The 24690-nt window shown below is 31.0% G+C and overlaps 5 protein-coding genes across 6 annotated transcripts; 3 read left to right on the top strand and 2 right to left on the bottom strand.

Annotated features, from left to right (window-relative positions):
* Positions 1–2910: 2910 nt before the first annotated feature.
* On the top strand, positions 2911–3606 carry LOC107626623 (defensin Ec-AMP-D2). Its single transcript, XM_016329551.3, has 2 exons — positions 2911–3072; positions 3294–3606. The coding sequence occupies exons 1-2, from the start codon at positions 3009–3011 to the stop codon at positions 3467–3469; spliced, it is 240 nt and encodes a 79-aa protein (XP_016185037.1). The 5' UTR covers positions 2911–3008; the 3' UTR covers positions 3470–3606.
* Positions 3607–5308: 1702 nt separating this feature from the next.
* Positions 5309–6289, bottom strand: LOC107615876 (uncharacterized). The gene has a single exon (XM_016317897.3). The coding sequence runs from the start codon at positions 6287–6289 to the stop codon at positions 5309–5311; it is 981 nt and encodes a 326-aa protein (XP_016173383.1).
* A 2958-nt stretch (positions 6290–9247) lies between these two features.
* Positions 9248–12942, bottom strand: CEST (death domain associated protein). Of its 2 annotated transcripts, none has more exons than XM_088500750.1 (6): positions 12533–12942; positions 12407–12451; positions 11802–11915; positions 10897–10977; positions 10180–10344; positions 9248–9535 (listed from the first exon to the last, which is right to left on the bottom strand). In XM_088500750.1, the coding sequence occupies exons 1-6, from the start codon at positions 12836–12838 to the stop codon at positions 9524–9526; spliced, it is 723 nt and encodes a 240-aa protein (XP_088356876.1). In that variant the 5' UTR covers positions 12839–12942; the 3' UTR covers positions 9248–9523. The 2 variants fall into 2 exon arrangements, with proteins under 2 accessions (XP_088356876.1, XP_016184945.2); XM_016329459.3 differs by having other exon boundaries at positions 9248–9503; positions 12533–12939.
* Positions 12943–14042: 1100 nt separating this feature from the next.
* LOC107643826 (transcription factor GTE1) lies at positions 14043–19232 on the top strand. The gene is made up of 8 exons (XM_088500749.1): positions 14043–14364; positions 15849–16073; positions 16795–16872; positions 17041–17265; positions 17430–17528; positions 17641–17699; positions 18051–18201; positions 18749–19232. Exons 1-8 carry the CDS (start codon positions 14248–14250, stop codon positions 18941–18943), a joined length of 1149 nt encoding a protein of 382 aa, XP_088356875.1. The 5' UTR covers positions 14043–14247; the 3' UTR covers positions 18944–19232.
* Positions 19233–20718: 1486 nt separating this feature from the next.
* LOC107626437 (Serine/Threonine-kinase, putative (DUF1639)) lies at positions 20719–24156 on the top strand. The gene is made up of 4 exons (XM_016329353.3): positions 20719–21530; positions 22422–22866; positions 23039–23116; positions 23518–24156. Exons 1-4 carry the CDS (start codon positions 21187–21189, stop codon positions 23569–23571), a joined length of 921 nt encoding a protein of 306 aa, XP_016184839.1. The 5' UTR covers positions 20719–21186; the 3' UTR covers positions 23572–24156.
* Positions 24157–24690: the final 534 nt, after the last annotated feature.

The raw sequence follows: 24690 nt of genomic DNA, 5'->3' as shown, positions 1-24690 counted from the left end.
GTCCTTTTCAATATCCATGAAGTGAAATAAAGATGTTCCCTTTCCTTTTCATATGATGCCGAAAAACATTTACCAAAAGAAAATTTGAACTCTTCTTCGTATGAATATGGATGCTGATTATAAACAAATAAGAGAATAATCCCCGAGTGTAAATATCCAAATAATAAAAATAAAATAACGTGAAAAACGAAATTTTATTTTAGAATAATTTGATTATTAGATTATTGAAGATTTTAATTTTAGACTAATTAATTTTTAAAAAATATTAATTAAATTCTCCAAAATAATAAATGATATTTATTTTTATCATTAATTAATGTCACATATCTATTTAAATATTTATAGAAATTTTTTACAAAAATAACAATTTTTTTTAGCAAAACTTTACTTGATTTGTTAGAATTTATGATAAATAAAAAATTGAGAAGTATATAAAAATTTAAAAGATAACGATTATTTTATTGTCTAAAATAATATTATTCTCATACTTATGTAATAACAATGAGGTATATTACAGTCAATAATAAAATATATAAATATTCATTTTATTTCATATTATTTATTAAAGTAAGGACATAATATGTTTACCAAAAATCTAATTGATAATTTTTCTTAGAGCAAAGTGATAATTAAATTTTTCAAAATTTTTGATCTAAGATTAATTAAATTTTAAAATAAGTATGAATTAGATCTTTTACTGTATTAAATAGTAGATATCTATATCCTTTTATCAATAAATAGTGTAAAACAAATAAAATTATTTATGTAATTTATTATTTACAGTAGTATGTATTTTGTTACTATTATATGAACATAAAAATAATACTGTTATAGACAATAAAACATTTATTATTTTTCAAAAAAATATATATAATATATTATATTAAAATTAACGGATACTTATCTCAATAAAACAAAAGAAAACACAAATAGTAATTTGATTGATTCATTAAATTAAAAAACTCTTGATAAAAAAAATTTACACTCAAAATTTAAAAAAGGAAAGAGACAAAAAATAAGTCGGTGAAAAAAATAATCCTATTATATATATATATAATTTTATTAGTAAAAATTTTAAATATGTGGTGCAAACTGCAAACATTAAAAAAAAAAAAAATCAATCCAACAATAAAAAAATTATTCAAAAAAAAAAACGGTGTTTTGGATATATTTAAAAATTTCCTATTTTGCATTTTGGTGTAAATCGAAAACGATGAATGATGTGAGGGCATGTGGTAATGGCAGAAAGGGAATCAGACGTACAAAGGTGTGGAGATAAGTGGGTCCAAAGTTGTCCCAAGAAAACGTGGACACTCTGCGTCGACAACCGTGTTTTCATTAAAAAAGTTGAATGAACACAAAACCCTCCAAATCAAAAGTTGATAAAGCCAATGCCCTCAATACATTTCAATGGGCTCTTGAGTTGTCCCTTCTTTTTCTTTTTCTTTTTCTTTTTCTTTTTCTGGATCATTCATCAGTTTTGATACGTGAATTTTAGACATATTTATTTTGAGACAGTTAAATTTATTAAAGGGTAAAGTATACTTTTTATCCTTAAAGTTTGTCAAAAGTTTTAAAAATATCTTTAAGTTTTATTTTGTTTTAATTTTGTCCCAAAAGTTTTCGATTTTCATCAAATATACTCCTGATGGCTAAATTTTCAAAAAATTTAAGACAAATCTAACAATAATGCATGAAAATTATGCTTGATTTGTTTGTATTGAGGGTTGTTCTTATGAAATTATTATTGAATTGGTCTTAAATTTTTTGAAAAATTAGCCGCAAAGGGTATATTTGATGCAAATCGAAAACTTTTGGGACAAAATTGAAACAAAATAAAACTTAAGGATATTTTTAAAACTTTTATCAAACTTTAGGGACAAAAAGTATACTTTACCTTTTATTAAATTATTTGATAATTTTTAAATATTAATTTTATATAATAATTTAATAAAAATTAATATAAAAATTTAATTACAAAATAAAATATAAAAAATTTAATTATAAATTTAATAAAACTATAAAAATTTATAAAATAATTAAATAAAAGATATCTGTTGGATATAACAAAAATAGGTTATGTTAGGTAACTAATAATTTTTTTGAATAACATAAATAATGGATCCTAAAATTGGTCTAATTCAAATAAAATACATTATACTCTAAATTATTCACCTAAATTTTAATAGGAGCCACTCAAATAAAGATTTTTAAAACGTTTTTTTTAAAGATGTTTTTTAATAATTAAAATTTAACACGTATAATCAATTAAATCGTGTTAATTTTTGTCACAATTAGACCAGACAAATTAATTTGACCAAAAAAATGGTAAACCAAATTTTGAATTAGTCTAAATTAATATTATTTTTTATAGAAAATGACTACAATACCCCTATTATAGAAAATGACTAAAATACTCCTATTATTATATATTAATTTTAAAAATCTTAAATTCTAATCTTTTTTCTGGCATCATAGAGTTAAGATTTAGAGTTTTTAAAATTTATATATATATAATAAAGGTATTTTATTTATTTTTTATAATATGAATATTGTAGTCATTTTTTATAAAAAAATATTAATTTAGATCGGTTTAAAATTAATTTATTAGTTTTCCAACAAAACTGATTTGTCCTGTCTAATTTTAATAAAAATAACACAATTTAACCGATTATATGTGTTAAATTTTAATTATTAAAAAATATCTTTTAAAAAAAGACGTTTTTGACATCTTTATCTTAGTGGCTCTCAATTTGACTATTAAAATAACCATCCACACATACCTAATAAATTGAACATCCAATATATCTATTATTCACATTATTTAATATATATATCTCTTAGATACATGGAAAGCAACCACACACACACATACATAGATTTATTCCTCTATATAAGGCAAACCAATTCCATATACATATTGCACTCACAACTACTACACTCTCCCCTTAATTAGCTTCTATAAATCTTCCATTATTATTATTATTATTATTATTATTATAATAATAATGGCTCGCTCTCTTCCTTTGCTTTCCACCATTTTTGTCCTCCTTTTGCTTCTAGTGGCCACTGGTAATAATAATAACTTAGTCTTTAATTTCTTATTAATGCAAGTTTAATTTATAACAACAACTTTATAATAATTTAGCTATAATGAATAAACACTATGTACTATGTAAGTTAATTAACTTTTACGTAGTGTTATTTATTTTTTCTTTGAATACAATGATTTTGTAGTTTTAGACCTATAATATTGTTAATTAATTTGTGTTTATTATTTGTGACTTAAACAGAGATGGGACCAATAATGGTGGCTGAAGGTAGAACTTGTGCGTCTCAAAGCCATCGCTTCAAAGGAGTGTGTTTGAGTGACACAAATTGCGCCTCCGTTTGCAAAACGGAGGGCTTCCCTTCCGGGGATTGCCACGGCTTTCGCCGCCGATGCTTCTGCACGAAGCATTGTGCTTAATGAGACATCTTATTAGTCAATAATTTTCATGGATGAAGATGATAGATCTATCATCTTTTAATCCTCATCATGCTTGTGTTATAAACTTTTGTGTTTTAAGAATAATAATGTTGTGCACTTTGGCTTTGTTTATTTAATTTCTCTATCACTCTCTCATGTTTTTCTTGCTTTTTTGAGTTTTGAATGTATGGGTAATATTCATGGTTCTATTATTATTTTTTATTTTTATTTTTACTTTTTTTTCTAAAGATAAAGAGACTCGAATCCGCGATCCCTAGGTGAGTATGGAGATTGGAGAGACATGAGCCCAATTTGGGTAAACAACTTAATTAAGTTACTTTTGAACAAATAGTTTAAACAATAAATGCTTATATTAAAAGTAGCTTATAATAAATAAGTTATTTTGTGTTTGGTTTTTTAGTTCTAAAAGTACTTATTTTAAGAGAAAAGTGATAAAAAGATTTTTATTACGAGAGAAATCATTTTTTTTTAATTTTTCCTTAAGCACCAAAATAATTTTTTAGAAAGTTGCAATTTTGTTTTGAAAATTGTACCAGACATTAATACTACACATTTTCATAAGTTAAAAGTTAAAAAAAGTCACTTATGAACTTATCCAAACAGATCCATATATGTCATTTGAACTATAGTTCGTTGGCGGTTCTATTATTATTATTATTATTATTATTATTATTATTATTATTATGTTCTCCAAAAAATAAATAATGATATATGTATATATATCATGAATATTTTCAAGCTTGATTATTTGAGAGCTCATCACTAAAATGTTAAAGCACATTTTAATTGGAAGTAATTTGACTATACACTTGTATTAAATCAACTATCATCACTCAACAATTATGGAGATGGTATTCTATTTTAATCTGATTTATAATTATTTTTTTAATTATTGTACAAATTATCTAAGCGACACAGTATATATAAACAAGAAAAGGTTCATAAAAAATAAACAAGAAAAAACAAAATTTAAATTATATAGGGAACTGTAATAATTAATTAATGAGTCCACAGAGATAAAAGAATAATTTGATATAGTGATGAACACAAATTTTCCCTGTGGTGGAAAGAATTACCCAAAATAAGAAACAGTGAAAAGAAAGGAATCCCATCAGTTTTTGACCAATGTGTAGTTAATACTTAATACCCACATATTTTATTTAAAAAATAAATAAAATCGATGATAAAAAGGAAAATAGATTATATGTTACTTAAAATAATTCTTCTAGTCACAGACCTTTTATCGCTGTTTATGGGTATGTATAGCAGTAATGCTAGGGTTAGCACATTTTATGATTTATAACCATTAATTAGTTATTATTAATATTTTTAATGGTATAAGATTATATTTAATAATGTGAAATTATACACTATTTTTTAATGGTTAAATACTGATTAAATTTTAATAAAAATGCTGGCATTTAAAATTTTTTCATATGTAAAATATATTAATTTATATATATTATTTAGAGACGAATTTAGTTAATATATGTTCTAAAAAAACATATAATAATGTTACTATTAGAAGAATGTTTTAGACCTTTTGTTCTAATACATGCATAACAAAGATTTTAAAAATTTAAAATTTTGTACTTTTTCTATAAAAACTTTGAATATTTTTGGAATTCTTAAAAGAAAATAGTACAATGATTGATAATAAGTGGTTGTCTTGCATGAAGATGAATACTTGGAAATGTTTCAGAAATAAATTAAAAGGAACTATTATTTCCCAAAACAAATACATTTAAGAAAAAATAATTATTAATGAATAAATATAGTAGTCCTTAACTTCACATTATTATGCAAAAGAAAAGATCATCATACATTTTGTGCTTCTAAGAAAGCATTAAAATCCTCTCTGGCTTTTCTTAAACGAGGACTAATGTAGGATTCTTGAGAGTCAAGGCTTGTTTTAGAGGATCCATTATTGAGAACCCTATCATGGTCCTTCTCAAAGACAAAAGCTGATGAAATTGGTGCATCTACATCATTGGCATTCCATTTGATCAATTCCATTGGTAGGTCAAAGTAGGTACTAGTACTCTTAGAATCCCTTCCTTCAATCTCTTGAAATAGAGCTGAAGAAGCCCAAGAACCACATTCAAACTTCTCCAAAGAGACTCTTCTAGATACTAATGCACCTTCCATTTCTTGCCCTTTCTTTCTTTCCTTAAGTTGCTTTGATTTTCCAAAACTCAGCAAGTGCAAGCAAAGAGCATTGCATTTGAATCCCTCTTCAGGTTCCAACGAACCGTCGCCACTGGAAAGATTTCTATCAAGAGGTTTTTCTCTGGAGAAATTACCACAAGACTGGTTAGAAACGATTATACCAGTACTAATGGATTGGATCTCGTTAAGAGGAGACCTGTTAGCATGTTTGGCAATAGACGATTTGAGCAACCAAAGATCAAGTTCATCCGACGGCTCATAATCCCATCGTTCACCACACGACTTGCTTCTTCTTAAGTTGATCTCTGGTTGCAGATGATGATCCTTGAGTGTCAAGTTACTAGCTTGACGTCGTGATTCCCAAATCCCAACTTTTGTATTCTTCTTGAACATAGCCGAGGTTAACCCTGGCGATGAGTTAGCCGAATTTGGAAGACTGTGTCTCAAGAATTTTGGTTTTAGAGGTCGTAGTGGTAGAAATGCCATAGTTGTGCTAAAAATTGGAAGAGAAATATCAAAGAATCCATGATTGAAAGAAGAATCTTCAACTGTCATTGGATCTACCACAGTATGCTTTTCTTTTTGTGAGCTCTTCTTGACTAGGATTTTGGGGCTGTCCATTATTGTCATAGGGACATCACCTTCAGCTTTCTTTGCAATTTTGTGTTCATATTTCTTGGTTTATTTATATGTCCATCCACATCTTGATCGTGCTGACCATGTTCTATCTCTAATATAAATTAATTGATTCTGAAATGATGATGATGATGATAATAATGACATGTTGGCCAATTACTCCTTAATACCATATGTTTTTTTGTATAATGATTGTATGCACGACATTATGAAACAAGTTTCAACATTAACCTATAATATCACCTGCCAAATTTCAAACGTGCTAGCACTAACAATGCCATACGTGTCCTATAAAATGTCTAACAAGTTGTCATAGAAGTACCTATGCTTTATTTATGAATTTATGAAATAATTTTACATGGATATTCAATGTATATTATTATATCATTAGCAACGACAACAACAAAGTCTTGTCTCACTAGGTGGGGTTGACTACGTGGATCAAACGACGTCATTGAGTTCTATCATGTATCATGTTTACAGAGCTACCGTTTACAACATATAGATCTCGTTTGACCACCTCATGGATGGTATTCCTAAGATTTCTTCTGTCTTTCACCCCTTATCCATTTTCTATCTCATTCACCCTCCTGACTGGTGCTCTGTCAATCTTTTTTTCACATGTCCAAATCACCTAAAATGTGATTCTACTATCTTTTTCACAATAGGTGTTACTCCAACTCTCTCTCTTATATCTCTATTCCTTATTCTATCCAATCACGTATGACCACTCATCCATCTCAATATCTTCATCTCTCCCATACTTAACTTATGTTCGTGCTCACCTTTGGCAGTCCAACACTCTGTACCATAAAATATAGCCGGTCTGATAGAAGTGCGATAGAATTTACCTTTATATTTTAAAGGCACTTTTTTGTTACATATAAAACTAGACGTACTCCGTCATTTTGACCAACTTGCTTGGATCCTATCATTTATATCATATTCAATCTCTCCATTATCCTGTATGATGCATCATACAGTTAAGATACTTAAAACTTTTAACTTTTCGTAGAATATTTTCTTCAATCTTTACCTTTGTATTAAGGTTTTTCCTTTGGCGGCCAAACTTACATTCCATATATTCCATCTTTCTATGGCTTATGCGCAGACCATATATCTCTAGAGCTTCTCTCCATAAATCCAACTTCTTATTTAGGTCTTTCCTTGACTCTCTCATAAGGACAATATCATCAGCAAAAAGCATGTACCATGACACAGGCTCTTGGATATCCTCTGTGAGTGCTTCTAAGACTAATGTGAAAAGGTATGGACGTAAGGATGATCTCTGTTATAATCCTATACCAATAAAAAATTCCTCTGTCACACCACCTTGAGTCTTCACACTAGTTGTAGCCTCATCATATATATCTTTAATTGCACGAATATATGCGATTCTTACTCTCTTCCTTTCCAAAACCTTCTATAAGACTTCCCTTAACACCCTATCGTATACTTTTTTCCAAATCAATAAACACTATATATAGATCCCTTTTATTACTACGATACCTCTCCATCATCCTTCTTAACATGTATATAGCTTCAGTGGTGGATTTGCCTGGCATAAAACTAAATTAGTTTTCTGTTACTTATGTCTCTTGTCTTAGCCTCCATTCTATCACATTTTTTCATAACTTCATGGTATGACTCATGAGCTTGATCCTTCTATAGTTTTCATAACTCTGTATATCTCCCTTATTCTTGTAGATAGTTATCAAGGTGCTCTGTCTCCACTCATCTGACATCTTCTTTGACCTTAAAATCTGATTAAAAAACTTGGTTAACTAATTGATATCTTTCTCTCCAAGACCCTTCCAAACTTCAATCGGAATATTATCGGGTCCTATTGTCTATCATTTTTCATCTGTTTTAGAGCCTCTTTTACCTCAAAGTCTCGAATCTTTCAATAGTAGTTGAAGTTTTGATATTCTTTCCTCGTGCATAACCGACCAAGGCTCAGAAGAGTCTTCTGTCATTCATTAAATAACTCGTAAAAGTAGCTCTTCCATCTTTCATTGATCTTCTCATCTTGAACTAAAACCTCTCCGTCTTTATCCTTTATGCACTTAACTTGATCAAAGTCTCTCATTCTTCTTTCACGGCTCTTTGTGATTCTATATATACCTTTTTCTCCTTCCTTCGTGTCTAAAGACTGGTAGAAACCCTCATATGCTCTTGTTCTTGCTTTAGTTACAGTCACTTTTATCTTTCTTAGCCCCCTTATATTTTTTCCAATTATCTGCATTATGGTATAAAGACCACTCTTTAAAGTACTCCCTTTTTGCCTTTATCTTTTCTAGTACACTCATATTCCACCACCAGGATTTCTTGTCTCTTGGACCTATCTCTCTAGATTCACCAAAACTTTCTTTTATTGTTCTTCTAATAATTTCTGCCATCTCCCTCCACATCTCCTCCGTGCTTCCATTCCTTTCTCACTTTGTCCCTTAAAAAGCTTCTTTGTTCTTCATCTTTCATCCGCCACCACCTTGTTCTTGTGTTCTACGTATGATGTCTTTTCCTCAATTTTTGTTCAACGCGAAAATCCATGACGAGCATCTTATATTGTGTTGTTAAACTCTCTTCCGGAATAATTTTACAATTAATGCAAAATTTTCGGTCGACTCTCTTCAACAAGAAGAAGTCGATTTGAGTGCTTGTCATGCCACTCTTATAGGTTATAAGATATTCGTATTATTACATCATTAAAAATAATTAATTTTCAAATCCACTATTTAAAAGGTCATCTAAATGCATGAATTTTATAGATATACATTCACGTAAGTTTTAATTCTTATCAACTTTCCCTAAGGGAATCAACTCCTAGAATAAACTATCAGATGCAACAAACATTGTTTCTTCTTTCACAGGCAGCTTTCCTCAAAAACATTAGATTTAGTAACACTAGTTTCACCAAGATAAATAAACACTACAATGTTTAATTAGATGATGTAAAGTGAAAATTTTGCAATATATATTATATTACCTCATTATAACATGTGGTGTAACATTGTACAAGGAATTTGAATGTAAGTTCCTGTTCAGGAGTGGGGATTTTGGACCCGAGGCCGGGTTCAGGTCTCTTGGGCCAGTAATGATACCGGTACCGGAACAGTTCCTACTGGAGGGAATTGTAAAACAAAATCAAAACTACCGAGATACCGATAATTACAGGGAAAGCCGTGACCAAGTATAGTGCTCCATAGCCCTGCAGGCCAAAGAACTTCCTCAGTGGAAAACCTTCAATGAATCACCAAACAAAAGTAAAATAAAAGATGGTAGAAAAAAATATCAGATGTCACAAAGTTGACGGTCTAATACAACTCTCCTCCTTTATCAGGACTTCAGATAGATAAAAAATGTTATTGTAGACTTCAAAATATGGTGAATCCTATCCTACACGTGGCAATGTATCAATCGATGATGATACAAATATATGAAGTTATAACTTATGTTTTGAGTAGTTGATATGCTGCCATGTATAGGATTCACCATAAACATGAGTCTATATAACATTAATCCTCGAGATAAGCCATGCAAGATTTTTCCAACAAAGCACATAAATTAAATTAAAAAAGAAAAGTTAATGAATTTAAATGATAATTGTGAGAACTCCATACTATTCTTCAACAAACTTTTGTACATAGTTCTGAATATCATGAATTCTATGACTAAAATGAAATGGAGCCAAATTCATTATCATTATGAACATCAAGTTAGATTATTAGTTCAATTTAATTTTCCGAAAGACTGTATCTTGGATCATACATTACAACATCATAGTTTTTCAAATTCAAATAGGAACAGTCATGGTGGCTAACCAAACAAAATAAGCAGGAAACAAGAGCATTAAAAATTATCTCCGAGGCAGGTTAGGAACTGACCACTGCTGGCGGCACTTCTGTATCGTCGTCATCATCCACCTCCTCAATTTCAGCTGCTGAATCCCAATCAACGTTCAACTTCTTTGCAGCCACTTTTGGATCTATTCCTGTGTCAGTTGCTTTTGCATAGAGCGATTTGCTAGGCTTTTTCTTTGGTGCTTCAGTCTGTCAACATTCCATAGTTAGAAGATGAAGAAGAAAAAGAAACAGCAGGAATTGAATGAAAAGGTAACAAACAAGGACAATGTGAAGCATCAAGACAAACTTGGTGAATCATGCATCAAGATAATCTAATGGCATAGATTTTATCATAATTTTACTAATTGAATTATAATTTGATCAAAACTTTGGTCTAACAGATTAGTTTGGTTCAACATGCACAAAGTTTAATTCAGAGCATTTAAGACATGAATTGTTCATAGCTATTTGTGTAAATAATATTATTAAAAACGAAAAACAGTCAATGAAGAAAAGATTATTCTAGTAGAACTTTCTTGACGCCATAAAGATGCATGTTTAAGGCAAAAATACAAGAAGCTACTCAAGTGCGAGTGCCTTATTTAGAAGGTGATTTTACTGGTATGATGCATTTCAGAGGCCATTGAGAAAATAAATGATAACACCTCCATAAAGCACAAAACTATCGACAACCTTAGAAGAATGATCAAGATATATTGCATGTTGAAGCAGATGTCACATGCTCAAATTGAATCATACCTCCAAATTAGGCCATGCAGCCAATTCCTCAGCAAGCATTTTCAGAGCAACTCTATCCTTTGGAACTTTTCCTTCATTCACCTAGTAAATGTAAAATTAGACTAGTTTTTCCATAAGCAGCAATCAAGTTTATACTGGAATTAAAAGCTGAGGAAGCATAACAGAGGTGCACAAGATGTATAGCTTTTCAGACAATGAATTGCTGATTATGCTCTCATTCCCTTAACTTTCTGGTTTCAAAAGCATTTAATTAGAAGCTATCGGAAGAGACTAACAACATTCTTCTTCTTGATGTTTTTATAAACGAATAAATCTTATTAACTTGAAGCGAAAAAATTACTGGGAGGAAGAGGAGAATGAGGAATCCTCTACAAAATGGAATATGGAAAACAATATAACACAGCTTCTGAATCCTTCATTATATCTGTTTGTGAAACCCCTCATTAGAAAAAGGCCATGCACTTTACACCAAATAAATGGCAAACGTCTACCAAATTGAAGGGTATACTCCAATCAGGAGCACCAAATTGAAGGATATTGTACACTGCCACAACAACTTATGTTCTTTACTTCTACCAAACTATTAAATCTAGTCACTGGAAATTGGTCCAGGGATTTTGAAAAGCTCAACAACATTGACCATATATGCCAAACAGTGAGTGTTATAAGGAAACCACAGCAGCACAATGCAAGAACAAGAGAGGAGCAGATTCTGAGAAAGCAGCACAGGTTACACACATTTAAGGGAAATGAGATGATCGCAGCCACCAGCCAGAATATGATCTATAGTTCAATTTTATAATCATTATTACCAAAAACTTTGTTGATATTTGTAAAAAACATCTATTATTTAAGCTAACAACACACGTTTTGATTATCATTATTATTGTAACGAACGAACTTACTTCGTCCAAGGCAGCAACTAGATCATCTCTTGTTGGTGCATCGGGATCTTCTATGCCGAGTAATCTCCTTCTCTCGACTTCTCTAGGATCCTCAATCATTATGGTTAGCTTCACCTGGAAATCGGGGGGAAGAAATAATTACTAGATAGCAATGCGGCAAATGCAAGAATCGGTTGAGAGACACAGTGGCAACAGTGAAAACTATAAGCTCAAACAATATTTTTTAAAATCTCAGTTCAGACTCTTTAGGCCATTCTAACTAACAATAAAAACAAGCGCCTAAGCCTTGTTTCACCTGGTGGATCGGCTACATGAATCAAACGATGTCATATTAACTTATCATAAATCATATATGTTTAGTCATTCTGATGAACAAAAATAAAAAGTGTCCTTCCCTTTCCATTTTCCATATTTCCTTCTCTAATTAACAATAAAAAGTTCTAAGCTTCTAATTTAATCCGAATGGCATGATCATAACAACTTCAGTATCTTACCAACTCAAATAATAAACAGTTCTTGACATATATTCATCAACACACAACTGATTAAAAAACCAAAATTATAAAAAAAAAAAACCAAAAAAAAGAAAAGAAAAGATGAAGTACCTCGCCGAAGAGCATGTCCCGGTTTTTCCTAAGAAGCTCCAAAACCTGCAAATGCAATCAACAATTGAATTAGAAGAAAAAACTTTCCGAAAAAAATAATTGAAAAGAGAAATTAGAGAAACGTACGCTTTTGATTTGGTTAACGTATTGAAGGTCCTCAGGTGTTGGTTCATCCTCTTCTTCTTCTTCTTCTTCTTGTTGTTGTTGCTGAGTAGAGACTCGGAGATCAGTGTCTTCGTTCCCAACGAATGGAAGAAAGGAAAGTGAAGAAGTTCTGCGATAGTGGATAAGGAGGTGCCTTGTGAATGGAGGTCCATTACTATTCGGAAAGAGGGAGGAGTGTGTCTGAAGAAGATAAGAAGAAGAAGAAGAAGATGAAAGAAGAGTGTTTGGTGTTAGGGTTAGTGAGAATAATTGAGAAGCCATTGGCATAGGTAAGCTTGAAGGTAGAAACAGTTGAATTTTTCTGTTACTCTATCATCCTTTCTGTTTAGCAGTTTCGTTTAGTTAGCTCAGTTTTCAGTTTTGTGGATAATTTAATTTTGACCCTATTATTATTATTATTATTATTATTATTATTATTATATTTTATTTTATTTTATTTTTCCCTTGTGTTGTGTGGCAGGGGATGAGGTTGGGGGAGGAGGCTACACCAATAATCTTGCAGAAGAATCAGAATCTTACCTCTTATTCAATGTTGCAAGGAGGGAGAGTAAACACTTAAAAGTTAAAAAACCCCTCAAATTTTTAAATTGGGATATTTTAATTATTCGTATTTTAAAATATACAAAATAATTTTTAATATTTATTTTTATTAGTTATTAATAATGACTGCTGATATAAAATATTAATTCAAATATATAACTATTTTAGATGTTCATATGTCTACAACAACAACAACAAAACCTTGTCCCACTAAGTGGAGTCGGCTACATGAATCAAACGATGTCATTGTGTTCTGTCATGTCATGTATTATGTCTACAGAGAGACCGTTTACATGTAGATCTCGTTTGACCACCTCATGAATGGTCTTCTTTCTTAGGTCTTCCTCTCCCTTTCGCCAATTGTCCATCTTCCATCTCATTCACCCTCCTGACTGGATGTTCTATCGGTCTTCTTCTCACATGTCCAAACCACCTGAGACGCGATTCAACCAACATAAAAAAGGAGGAGAATTGTGTTAGGTCTTTAGCAACCAACATAAAAATATAAACGAACCCCATGACAAGATGTTCAGATGTCTAATATGAACAAATTAATCTCTAGAATAAACTACAAAACAATATTTAAAGAATTTAAAAAATTTAAAACAGTTTTTTCAGTAACTGTTTTGAGAATGTGTGAGAGTTTTAGAGTCGTATAAAAATTTAAAATGTAATTATAATTTTTTAGAAATTTAAAAATTTTACAAAAATCCCAAAAAATTGAGTATGATAAACGTAATTATTTTGTTTGAAATTTTAAAGACTAATTGACTAAATAAAAGTTTAGAAAATCAATTTAACTAATGAATAAAATCGAAAATATTTTTTTGAATTATTATCGTTAATAATGTATTTTTTTTTCATTTATATTATCGTTTTATTCACTACTAATTCTTATGGGAGAATGGAGATTTAATATTTAAAACTCTAAAATCAAATAAACTCAAAATATAAAATCACACAATTTCTAATTATTATTTTTTTAGAAAAGGGATTTACTTCAACTGGAGCTGAAGGTTCCAACTGGAGCTGAAGCACGAAGAAACCCCAATTCAGCTGAAAGATCGGTTTTTTCTTCAATTACTTCAATACTTTGTGTTTGTCCCCAATTGAATTATTGTTCTTTCCATTCGGATATGGACCAAACCGTAGGCGGCGGCAATGGCGGCGGCGGTGTTGCTTCCTCCGACGTGGTTGCTGATTTGGATGGTTTCAAGCGCAACGTTGATGAAATTGTTGCCAATGTTGATAAGGCACCTCATCTTTCAACTCCTTAGATCTTCCTTAATTTTCTTTTATAAATTTTATATTAATTTTGTGGTTAATACCATTACTTGTTTTTGTTATGCTTTTGTTGTTTCTCTGTCTCTTGAAAAAGGTGTGTGCTTGTTTTTCAATTCGGACATAACTTTGAAACATTAGTTAGTCTTGGCAACAATGGAATAGGGCATGATTTGAGTTTGGAGTTGAGAGTTTTAAATTATAAGCTCTTTTGAGGCTAAAACAAGCTTAATCCAAACAAATATGAGGAGATTTTGGTGTTCAACCATGCTAAGTGTACACCAAAAATCATATTGTTAGGAATGTATTCATATTGTTCTTCCCAGAGCAACAATTTAAGTGGAATTCAGTTAAACAGTGTTTGGAATTCAACTTTCATTATTAGTGTTTGTATTGTGGTACATTAAGTTTACTAATGGAAAATAAATTTAAGGCCTTTTTTATTCTTTTTCTAGGGTTAAAGTGATTTTTCAAGTTGATTTCTAGGCTTGAGATTAATATTGCTAGAAGACTAGTCTGAATTCATTAGCATCTTTCGCACATTTTAGAATATCAGTTAACTACTCGTGAAGGGTTGATTAAGGTGATATGCAGTTTGACTCTTGCAACAATGATGCCGTTTTGAACATTAGATGAAGAACTTGTGTGGGGAGAATTCATAGTTCTTGTGCTCCCACGGTCCAATGAGTATTGATGGGTGGTTCTAGGAGCTGAACTTATGTGGATACTTTGTGCTTTCACAAAAAAGGAATATTTGTTAACTATAGTCATGTAATTAGTCCTTGATTCGATCTTGTAGGTGAACATTTGTTGTTTGTGGATATGGTGGACATTATTTGTTTATGAGAGAACCTTTATACCAAAGTACTATCCAAACACCATAAAAAACCTAATAAACTTTATCCCATGTTAAAGGAATACACAAAACCCTGTTTTTTAGAACAACCAAATTTCCCGGATTGGTTTTAGTTTCCATTGGTGAATTGCTCAACTTTGGGCCGTAGCAACACTTTTTTCCTTTTGTGAGTTATTTCCTTTCCCTTTATGCTATGGTTTAAATGTTGCTTTTATTGAATTAGTTATCAAATGACTAGCATGTGATCTTTTAATTATTAGAGGGATTATCTTTATGAAACTAGTATTTTTCGGCATCAACACAAGTAATTGACATATTATGAACAACCCTTTGGGCATGTATTCATCTGCCACATATATTTTCATATCTGAAGTGATTTCTATCAGTAGAACCCTAATTCTCTCATTTTAACTGCAAAATTATTTTCCTTTTTTTTTTAACAGGGTGAAAGAAAATATACATCTTTCATGAATATTTAAAGCTCTAGGGGTAGCTTATACTTGCTGCGAAGTTCAATTTTGCTTCCATTCATTACATTAATGTTATAAGCTTTGAACCATTGAAATTGTTTGTTAAAAGATAATCTTATTGCCTTTGCAGCTTGAAAAGCAATTGATTGAGGTTGAACAGTTCTACCAATCCAATAGTAACAATAGCATTCAAGGTAATAATTCTAAAGGTGGCCCAGTTGTAAAAGAGAAGGTTCGAGAGAAGCATCTTATTGCAACTAAGAAGCCATTGCTGCTAGATGCTGCACGAACTGAAAGTGCTGCTACAAAGAGAATGCAAGAACTCATGCGCCAGTTTGCAACAATATTGCGGCAGGCAAGTGCGGATGTTTTTTTACCATTATTTATAGTTTTTGTATATTGTGGGATTAACATGGAACCATTTGGCTATGCAGCATGCACCCTTTAACTGATTAACTGATTTTGCTTTTTGGCTGGCCAGGGTGTATATGGAAATTCCCACAACTATCATTGACTAAGCTCAGTTCACTTCACTTATACACACTTGTCGTGTTACCTGAGTATATATTCACATCTCTCAATAATTTCCCCTGTAGTCTCCTTAGGTCTCCCTCCAATTCTCGCTTTAGGATTACCCAGCATCTGATCCACTCTCCTAATTTGAGCCTCTATAAAGGTCTTCTCCAAACATATCCAATAACTATAAGATCATATGCTTCTGAATAATAAATTCCTAGGAAGATAAGATACCTAGAAGTCAAGTAAAACTATTATTTATTTAAAAAGTCGATAGTTATCCTGGTGTATTAGTCCATAATTTTGTCCAGCTAGATATTTTAAGATCTTTTCATGTACATTACTTTCATGACCCTGTAGCCAACCAATTTTGGTGGGATGAAGATTGGTTGTTTTTTCTTTGTGATCTTTTTAAGAGTTAACCACAAATTCTTGAGATGCACTTTCTTTTCCATTTTTTAAATTATCTTCTAGCCCTTTTAATGTTGAATATTGTGATTGAGCATACCAAGTTCTACGTGAAAATTAAATGTTGATATATCATATGTGTTTCTACTCAGATCACTCAGCATAAATGGGCCTGGCCCTTTATGGAACCTGTAGATGTAGAAGGTCTTGGGCTTCATGACTACTACGAGGTAATGCCTTTCTGTTGCTTACAAAAAATACTTGAATATACTCTGCTGAAAAGAAAAGGTTAATTATTGGCTTGGTCTTTTTTTTTTAAAAAAAAATATAATTTGTGCGGCTGGTTTCACATTTAGAACTTTAGAATGATTTCTAAGTGTTTATTTTTCTGCTTCTAGGTTATTGAAAAGCCAATGGATTTTAGTACAATAAAAAGTAAAATGGAAGCCAAGGATGGCACTGGATATAAGAATGTCCGGGAGATATATGCTGACGTAAGGTTGATATTTAAGAACGCAATGAAATACAACAATGAAAAACATGATGTCCATGTTATGGCAAAGACCTTGTTGGAAAAATTTGAGGAGAAATGGCTGCAACTTTTGCCTAAAGTTGCTGAAGAGGTAAATAATATTTTCCAAAATAGTTTTTTTTTTTTTTTTGAAAATGAAAATTTCATATTTATAATTATGGATGCTGCAATTACAATGGAAGCTGTGATTTCGTGCTGCCTATGTGGCTGTGATATATTACATCATGTCCTTGCCTTTTCTCTATTCATTGTTAGGAAGCTAGATCATTGGAGGAAGAAGCACAGGCCCAACTAGACCTGCAGCTTGCTCAGGAAACTGCTTATGCCAATTTGGCTAGGGATTTAAGCAACGAGGTTAGTTATTGTTGTAATTGAATTTTGCATTCCAGCAAAACTAAAATAATTTGTTTGATGCCACCTAGAAGTATGTACAATGATTCGTGCTTTCAACTCCCTGGTTTTTCAGCTTGAAGAAGTTGACATACATTTGAAGAATCTCAAAGAGATGGTGATTCAGAAGTGCAGGTTTGTGGAAAATAATTTGTCACTTGTTCCATATCATTGGCATGAAATTGAACTGAAAATTTGTTACTGAATCTGTATTTTCATGTCCTATCATTCCGATTATATATATATATATATATATATATATATTGTATTGAATTCATGATCCTTGTTCAGCATTAAACTCAAAGGTGCTTAAATCATACTGCTGAGACAATATGCCGATTTGATCCATAAATGTGTGTTTGATAGTTTGTTGCATTGAAACTTGAATGCATGATTTATCTTGCAATGGTACTTTGGTATTGTGTCGATTGTTGACATTTGGCACTGCTTACCATCACTGACCATGACAAATGAAATTTAATGTAGGAAACTGTCTACACACGAGAAGAAACTACTTGGGACCGCTCTCACCAAATTGTCTCCTGAAAACCTAAACAGGGCATTGGAGATTGTTGCTGAGAACAACCCTAACTTCCAATCTAGCGCCGAAGAGGTGGACCTCGACATTGATGCTCAGGTCTGTAATGCTAGTTTTTTGTTTATCTACCTACCAACTTTTGCAGCATTCCGTTGTCAAATTTTGACCATTCTGGCCTGTTTAAATAACTACTTTAAATTACTTTGGAGGTCCCCAAAGTTAAAACATTTCTAATAAAGTCCCTGAACTATACCAATGTTTCTTTTAACCAAGTCATTCTATTTTAAAAATTTTGTGTTCAAGCCTCTATATTGATGATAAACCAGTTATTTATACATTTTTTGTACGGTATACGGAATGATCAAAAAGCTTTTAGACTAAAGGGATTAGCTTAGGTTGAAAAACATTTGTACAATATAAAGACTTTTTATGTAGAAATATATAAATTATAAGAATGTAATTGAAAAATTTTGTACAATATGGAAACTTACACAAACTTCTCAACTATAGGAATCTAATTGAAGGTTCGAATGAAAATTATGGGGATTTTTATAGTAATTAAAACTTTTTTTTTAATTTTATTTTTTTTATCATGTTACGTGCTACGCAAAATTTCATCATATTTTATTTTTGTAAAAATTTACAGACCGACTTCACCCTATGGAGACTGAAGATTTTTGTAAAAGATGCACTTGATGTTCAAGGAAAGAGTACTGGGGGAATAGCTGTTAACCATAATGATTACATGGATGACAAGAAAAACAACAAAAGGAGGAGAGAAATTTGTGACTCTTTGGCCAAGACAAACTCAAAAAGGACTAAGAAAATCTCTAACTTGTGACTCCTCTAAGAAAATCTCTAACTTGTGACTCCAACTTTGTTCAGTATATATATATAAGGCAATAGTTTGTTTATAATGTGATTGAGCTCAAGTTGCTCAACACTTTTAGGGTTTTTGGATGATGCATTGGAACTATTCTGTAACACCTTTTATTACCCTAAAATTGTAATGCTTGTTCTTGTTCATTCCCTCATTGGTAGCTAAAACCAAACAGGCACTTTGTCTGCACAATATGATAAGATGAAGTACTGTTGCTTGTTAGAAATATAAGTAGAAAATTATCTTGCAATTTATATATAATGTACTTGTAGGATTCTTTTTAATTTTATATATCAGATTAAAAGTTGTTAAATTGTTTAGATATGATCATATGATGAATTTTAAAGTATTTCCTTATAAAATGACAATTTTTTTTTTGTATAGTTATAAAATGACAATTTAAGGGCATAAAATATGACTTCTAAAACTGTGATTTTAAATATGGTGGTAGAAATGTAAATCCCCTTGCAATGTGAAACCACTTGGGAAAATCCATTGTCAAAACCAAGAGGAATTTATTGATATTTGGTGTATATATTTAAGTAGGCTAGGCAATACTTGACCTTCTTAATTTAATGTTGACATTATGATGTACCAGTCTTGGTGGACACAAAATGATTGAAATGATGAGTTATCTATGAGTTGGAAGTTGGAATGTTGAAAGAACAAATTTAGATTAAAAAAATTGACCATGGTAATCTTTTTTTTTAGTCCAACTAGAGAATCAATGTTTTTTGTGGATAATTAGTCAATAAAAAATTTTCACACATTTTTCTTTCTCAACTAACAAGAGTAGGAGGAAGAAAAAAGAAGATAAAGTTAGGCCCAGTTTTGGTAAACAACTTAATTAAGTTACTTTTGAAAAAATAGCTTAAACAATAAATGACTATATTAAAAGTAGTTTATAAATAAGTTATTTTGTGTTTGGATTTTTAGTTCTAAAAGTACTTATTTTATAGAAATGTGATAAAAAAAATAGTAGTATTATGAAAGAAGTTATTTTTTAACTTCTCTATAAGTTCCTAAATAGCTTCTTAAAAAACTGTATTTTGGTTTTGAAAATTACACCATACATTAATACTACTACTTTTTATAAGTCAAAAACTCAAAAAAGTTACTTTTAAAGTTTTCCAAACGGACCCTTAGTCAAATATCGTTTGAAAAAGTTAATTCCTACATTTTTTACAATTTTTTATGGTAAACTATTAATATCTTATTTATAAACAACTCTTACGAAGTTTTTTCCAAGGTCTTAGGACCCATCTCAATAACTTATAGAATGAATTTCATGTTTACATGTCCAAATTCTTCTAATCCAATTATATGATCACTCTAAATCAATTAAAGATTCAAGATATTTTAATTTTTTTGCTAGGGTCCTCTAGTCACAATCATTGCTAAACTATATTTAATATTTAAAATTTAAAATCCTATAACGTTTGTTTTTCTATGAACATCAACACAAATTATTCTTTGAATCATCCAAGCGGGAATCTATAATCATCACTTCCTCTACTACCTATTCTTAATTATAATCTATATAAAACTTTATTTTTTTTTCATGTTCTAATACTTTATTTTATGTTATATATTTAATTAATTTAAGTTGATAAAATAGTCACTTCATTTGTCAATTTAAACAAAAAAAAAGTTTAAATTTTTAGTAATAGATTTATAAATAAATATATCTTTTTTTAAAAGAAATAAAGAGTTCAACACTTGTAATAAAGCTTACTACAATTGAAGTGGTGAAAAAAATGGAGACAAATAAAGTGCTCTTTGTTCCACGCACTCCTTTAATACTCACAATTCTGATTCCTAAAACCAAATATATCTAATGAGTCCCATTTTTACCGATTTATCTTTATGTTTTGATGTTTGTTGCTACACAATTTTGTTTTTGTTTTTTACTCTTGCAGAAGGTGAGTTTAAGAAATTGGAAAATTGAAGAAAAAGTGGGAAAAAAATATCATGGGTAGCACATGGTAAGAACATGGGAAAGTGAATGAAACCCTTTTCAAAAATATTAACTTGAAGCCAAAGTTTGAAAGTTGAAGCCATATAATTTATGTACAAATATACACACCCACAAACTGTTTGTTGTGTGGTCTCTGAGAAGAAAGGTTCTAGATTCATTCACATATGAGCCAAAAAGACAAAACCAACACCAAGAACAAGAACTAGAATTAGATTTAATTACCAAAATGTCCCCATTTGATTCTCCTCAGCCAACAACAACTGAGACTAGTACTCATAGCATCAGCACAAGCAACAGCACAAGTCCAAGTGGTGGTGGTGATATGATTTTGCAATGGGGTCATAGAAAGAGATCAAGGATCTCAAGGGGTATTGCCATTGAGGATTCTTCATCTTCTGTTCATGCTAAACAACATAAGAGGAGGATCAGCAGCAGCCACACTGTCCCTGGAAAGCCGGCAGCCGTTGTCGCCAAGTTGTCGTCTGCCGGATCCATGCCGCCGCCGCCACCTTTTGTTTCTTCAGGAGCAGCTGCCTCCAATGGCAGCAGGACCAGAAAACATAGTCCTAGGTATGAACATTCCCATTGTAATTTACTAACTTCTACTCTTTTATGAAAAAAACTTTGAATGGTTATCTACTGTGCTCTCTCTTTTTTTTTTTGGTATCTGATCTTTCTAATCTTAGTTTTAATGAGTAATTTTAGAGGTTTGTCAAGGAAGACATTTTGATGCTTGGATTAACTAGAGTATATTACATTTTATTATGGTTCAATTTGCACATAAAGTTTATCAAATCCAACCTCAACTCAGTTTAAAGTGCTAAAGGAGGAATATATTATTTCTTTTCTTTTTTTTTTCATTCTATAATTCACTAAAATTCTTTTCATTTTCTCAGTAAATTTTTTTTGTTTTTCTTTCTTTGCTAGGTGAGATGTGATGGATGATGAATCCCACTGCACTTTAGGTTCTATGGAAAGAAAAATAGTACAATTGTGTTAGATAAGATACATAGGTACCATTTACACTTATGGCAAATTCCTCTTTTTCTTTTCTTTATGCCTCTCATTTTCTGATTGATATTTTTTTTCACAAACAGAGCACTGCTACTTTTGTTATTCAATGATTTCAAAAGATGCCATTCCTTAAAACATTGTTCCAGTTATAATAAGAGTTCGGTTTTCTTTTATGAATTTAAACTTGATAGTTAAAGTTTTTTATTATAGTCAAAATATATGTTGCCAATAATGCTAGAAACAGGCGTAGAAATTAATGTGCCCTTTAATCTAACCCTAGATCTTGTTTTCTCTTATTATCCTCATACAAAATTTCAGCACAATTTGAAGTGCTAAAAAAAAAACTCATTTCTGCTTCTACATGAACAAAGTAGAAGCATTTTATTTTAGTTTTCATTTGCATTGTTGTGATCTTTTCTTGAGCATTCATTAGTTGGAAATGAACAGGAATTTGGAAGATCCATCTGCAGCTGGAAGCGAATCCCCTTCAAGAAATAGCCAATGCAGCAATTCCATTGTTCCGAAATCAGCAGCACTGAAAAAGTCTCATTCTGGACTAGAAAGAAGTAACAGAAGGATGCCTTCTTCTGGTTCAGCAAAGTGTCAGAAGCCGAGTGGTTCATCGACAACACAAGCCTCTGAAAGACTGTACAGTCAAGGTGATTCTGCCTCGGTGCAATCCGAGCAGGATCCTGGTGTTGTTCCGGCTGTATCAGCTATGACCTCGCTGGCAGCAAATGGAGACAAGGTCACTGTGGAAGTAGTTAAATGGCCAAGGATCTACATTGCACTTTCAAGAAAGGAGAAAGAAGATGATTTCCTTGCCATGAAAGGAACAAAGATACCTCAAAGACCAAAGAAAAGAGCAAAGAACATAGACAGAACTCTACAGGTGTTACCATATTATATTGGATATGTATCATGTTAGATAGTTTTAGATACATCTAGTTATATTTTTGTTTTCATACTTATTTTTTATAATATTTACACCTTGATAAGTGAAATTTCTATAATAATTAACTAAATAAGCATACTTTATTTCTAATATTTATTTTGGTTTGCAGTACTGTTTCCCGGGAATGTGGTTATCAGACCTGACAAAAAGCAGGTATGAGGTCAGAGAGAAGAAGTCTGTGAAGAAGGTAACCCTGCTTCTCCCTTTATTGTTCCTTCCTCTCTTTAGGGATGTACAAAGAGTAACCATTCCACAATTTAATCCTCCAAAGATTTTCATGATATCAAGTTAGTGCTCAAAATGTTGGACATCATATTTGTTCTCTCATTGTTCAATGTTCAATGTGGACAAAAATGCAGTCCTTAAATTGATGTTTATTATATTATGAGTGATCAAATTAACATAAAAATATATTTTAAGGATGGACTAAACATCTCATGTATTTTTCAAGGATCAATTTGAGCATTTATGCTTATGAATGTAATTATGTAAATACATCACAGCATTTTGATTAATTACTTTTCCTACATAATGAAACCTTTCATGATGAAAGACTGAATTGCTTTTCGGGATTGACGGATTGTGCAGCAAAAGCGCAGAGGACTGAAAGGATTGGAAAGCTTGGACAGTGATTCCGAATAAGCATATATAGTCCAATATGCTTACTCAAAATCATGGTCGAAGCTAGGTGTGTGACAAGTGAACACTAACGAAGAGGAGAATTTTTCTTTTAGAAAGTCTTCAAAGCTGGTGGCATGATTAGTTTCACTCTTCACAACCTTGTCATTGAAATTGGCTCAACTACCATTTTGAGTTGTAATCTTAAGGGACTATAGCTCATCCTTATTGGCATGGAAGTGAATGGCTAGAAGCTCTAATGTCTTAAAAGTAGACATAAAGAAAGAAATAGTCACTTCTCAAATTGTTCCCTGTTTGTTTAGAGTAGCAGAATATCAAGGACCCTTATTTTATTATTATTATTATTTTTTTTTTTTTTTTTTTGTATTCTTAGTTTATTTGCAATGGTGAGAAGTAATTTTTTCCCTCATCAATTATTTGTTCTTAAATTTTATTCTAGTTTGTCTATTGGAGTAGAAGTTACATGATATGAACGAAATTGCCACATTATTCTTAATGAATTTGGTGTAAGAAGTATCTTAGTTTCATTTAAGTTGTAGGTATACAATATTAAGAACATTTATGTTATGTATTGGAAGCTGTTTGAATGAGTACTCTGGAAATTCTGTAGACATTAATGAACTTGAATTGATGGTTTACCAATGGAATATTGTCATATGGCTATTCTAAATGTTCACTTTACTTTTATATACCTTCCAAGTTTGATTATTTTGACAATATTTTAATTGTCAAACAAAGCACATTCACATTAATGGCACCACCACACTATTGTCTATATCATTAAATTTCAGTTATAATTGTTCAAAAACTTAGTTGCATGATGGTATATACACCCAACTAATTGGCTTCTCAACTTGAAGAGGAGGAAGATTCAATGATTGCTGCTATAGCTATGCTTTACATCGAAGTAATAATACTATAAATTTGAGGTGTCAATAATATAATTCAGGCCTTCTCTTTTCACTTTTCAGAGTTATAAATAAAATGGTCCAATCATGATATATTGGATTGCAGGAAATTAATAATGATAATACATCATCAACAACAACAAAGTCTTGTGCCCTTATTCTACTAGTTGGGGTTGGCTACATGAATCAAACAACGTTATTGAACTCTATCATG

The sequence above is a fragment of the Arachis ipaensis genome, chromosome B1 (assembly GCF_059453495.1).
Source record: "Arachis ipaensis isolate K30076 ecotype BB chromosome B1, ASM5945349v1, whole genome shotgun sequence".
In the NCBI taxonomy this organism is placed as follows: domain Eukaryota; kingdom Viridiplantae; phylum Streptophyta; class Magnoliopsida; order Fabales; family Fabaceae; genus Arachis; species Arachis ipaensis.
This window is presented reverse-complemented; position numbering and strand designations above follow the sequence as displayed.

Coding starts and splice junctions, on each gene's coding strand:
- LOC107626623 (XM_016329551.3), top strand. CDS start 3,009: ATGGCTCGCTCTCTTCCTTTGCTTTCCACCATTTTTGTCCTCCTTTTG. Junction 3,073..3,293: donor TTTGCTTCTAGTGGCCACTG/GTAATAATAATA, acceptor TGACTTAAACAG/AGATGGGACCAATAATGGTG.
- LOC107615876 (XM_016317897.3), bottom strand. CDS start 6,289: ATGACAATAATGGACAGCCCCAAAATCCTAGTCAAGAAGAGCTCACAA.
- CEST (XM_016329459.3), bottom strand. CDS start 12,838: ATGCCAATGGCTTCTCAATTATTCTCACTAACCCTAACACCAAACACT. Junction 12,452..12,532: donor ACGTTAACCAAATCAAAAGC/GTACGTTTCTCT, acceptor TTGCATTTGCAG/GTTTTGGAGCTTCTTAGGAA. Junction 10,345..10,896: donor CTGCATGGCCTAATTTGGAG/GTATGATTCAAT, acceptor GAATGTTGACAG/ACTGAAGCACCAAAGAAAAA.
- LOC107643826 (XM_088500749.1), top strand. CDS start 14,248: ATGGACCAAACCGTAGGCGGCGGCAATGGCGGCGGCGGTGTTGCTTCC. Junction 17,266..17,429: donor TGCCTAAAGTTGCTGAAGAG/GTAAATAATATT, acceptor ATTCATTGTTAG/GAAGCTAGATCATTGGAGGA. Junction 17,700..18,050: donor ATGGTGATTCAGAAGTGCAG/GTTTGTGGAAAA, acceptor AATTTAATGTAG/GAAACTGTCTACACACGAGA.
- LOC107626437 (XM_016329353.3), top strand. CDS start 21,187: ATGTCCCCATTTGATTCTCCTCAGCCAACAACAACTGAGACTAGTACT. Junction 21,531..22,421: donor ACCAGAAAACATAGTCCTAG/GTATGAACATTC, acceptor GGAAATGAACAG/GAATTTGGAAGATCCATCTG. Junction 23,117..23,517: donor AGAAGAAGTCTGTGAAGAAG/GTAACCCTGCTT, acceptor CGGATTGTGCAG/CAAAAGCGCAGAGGACTGAA.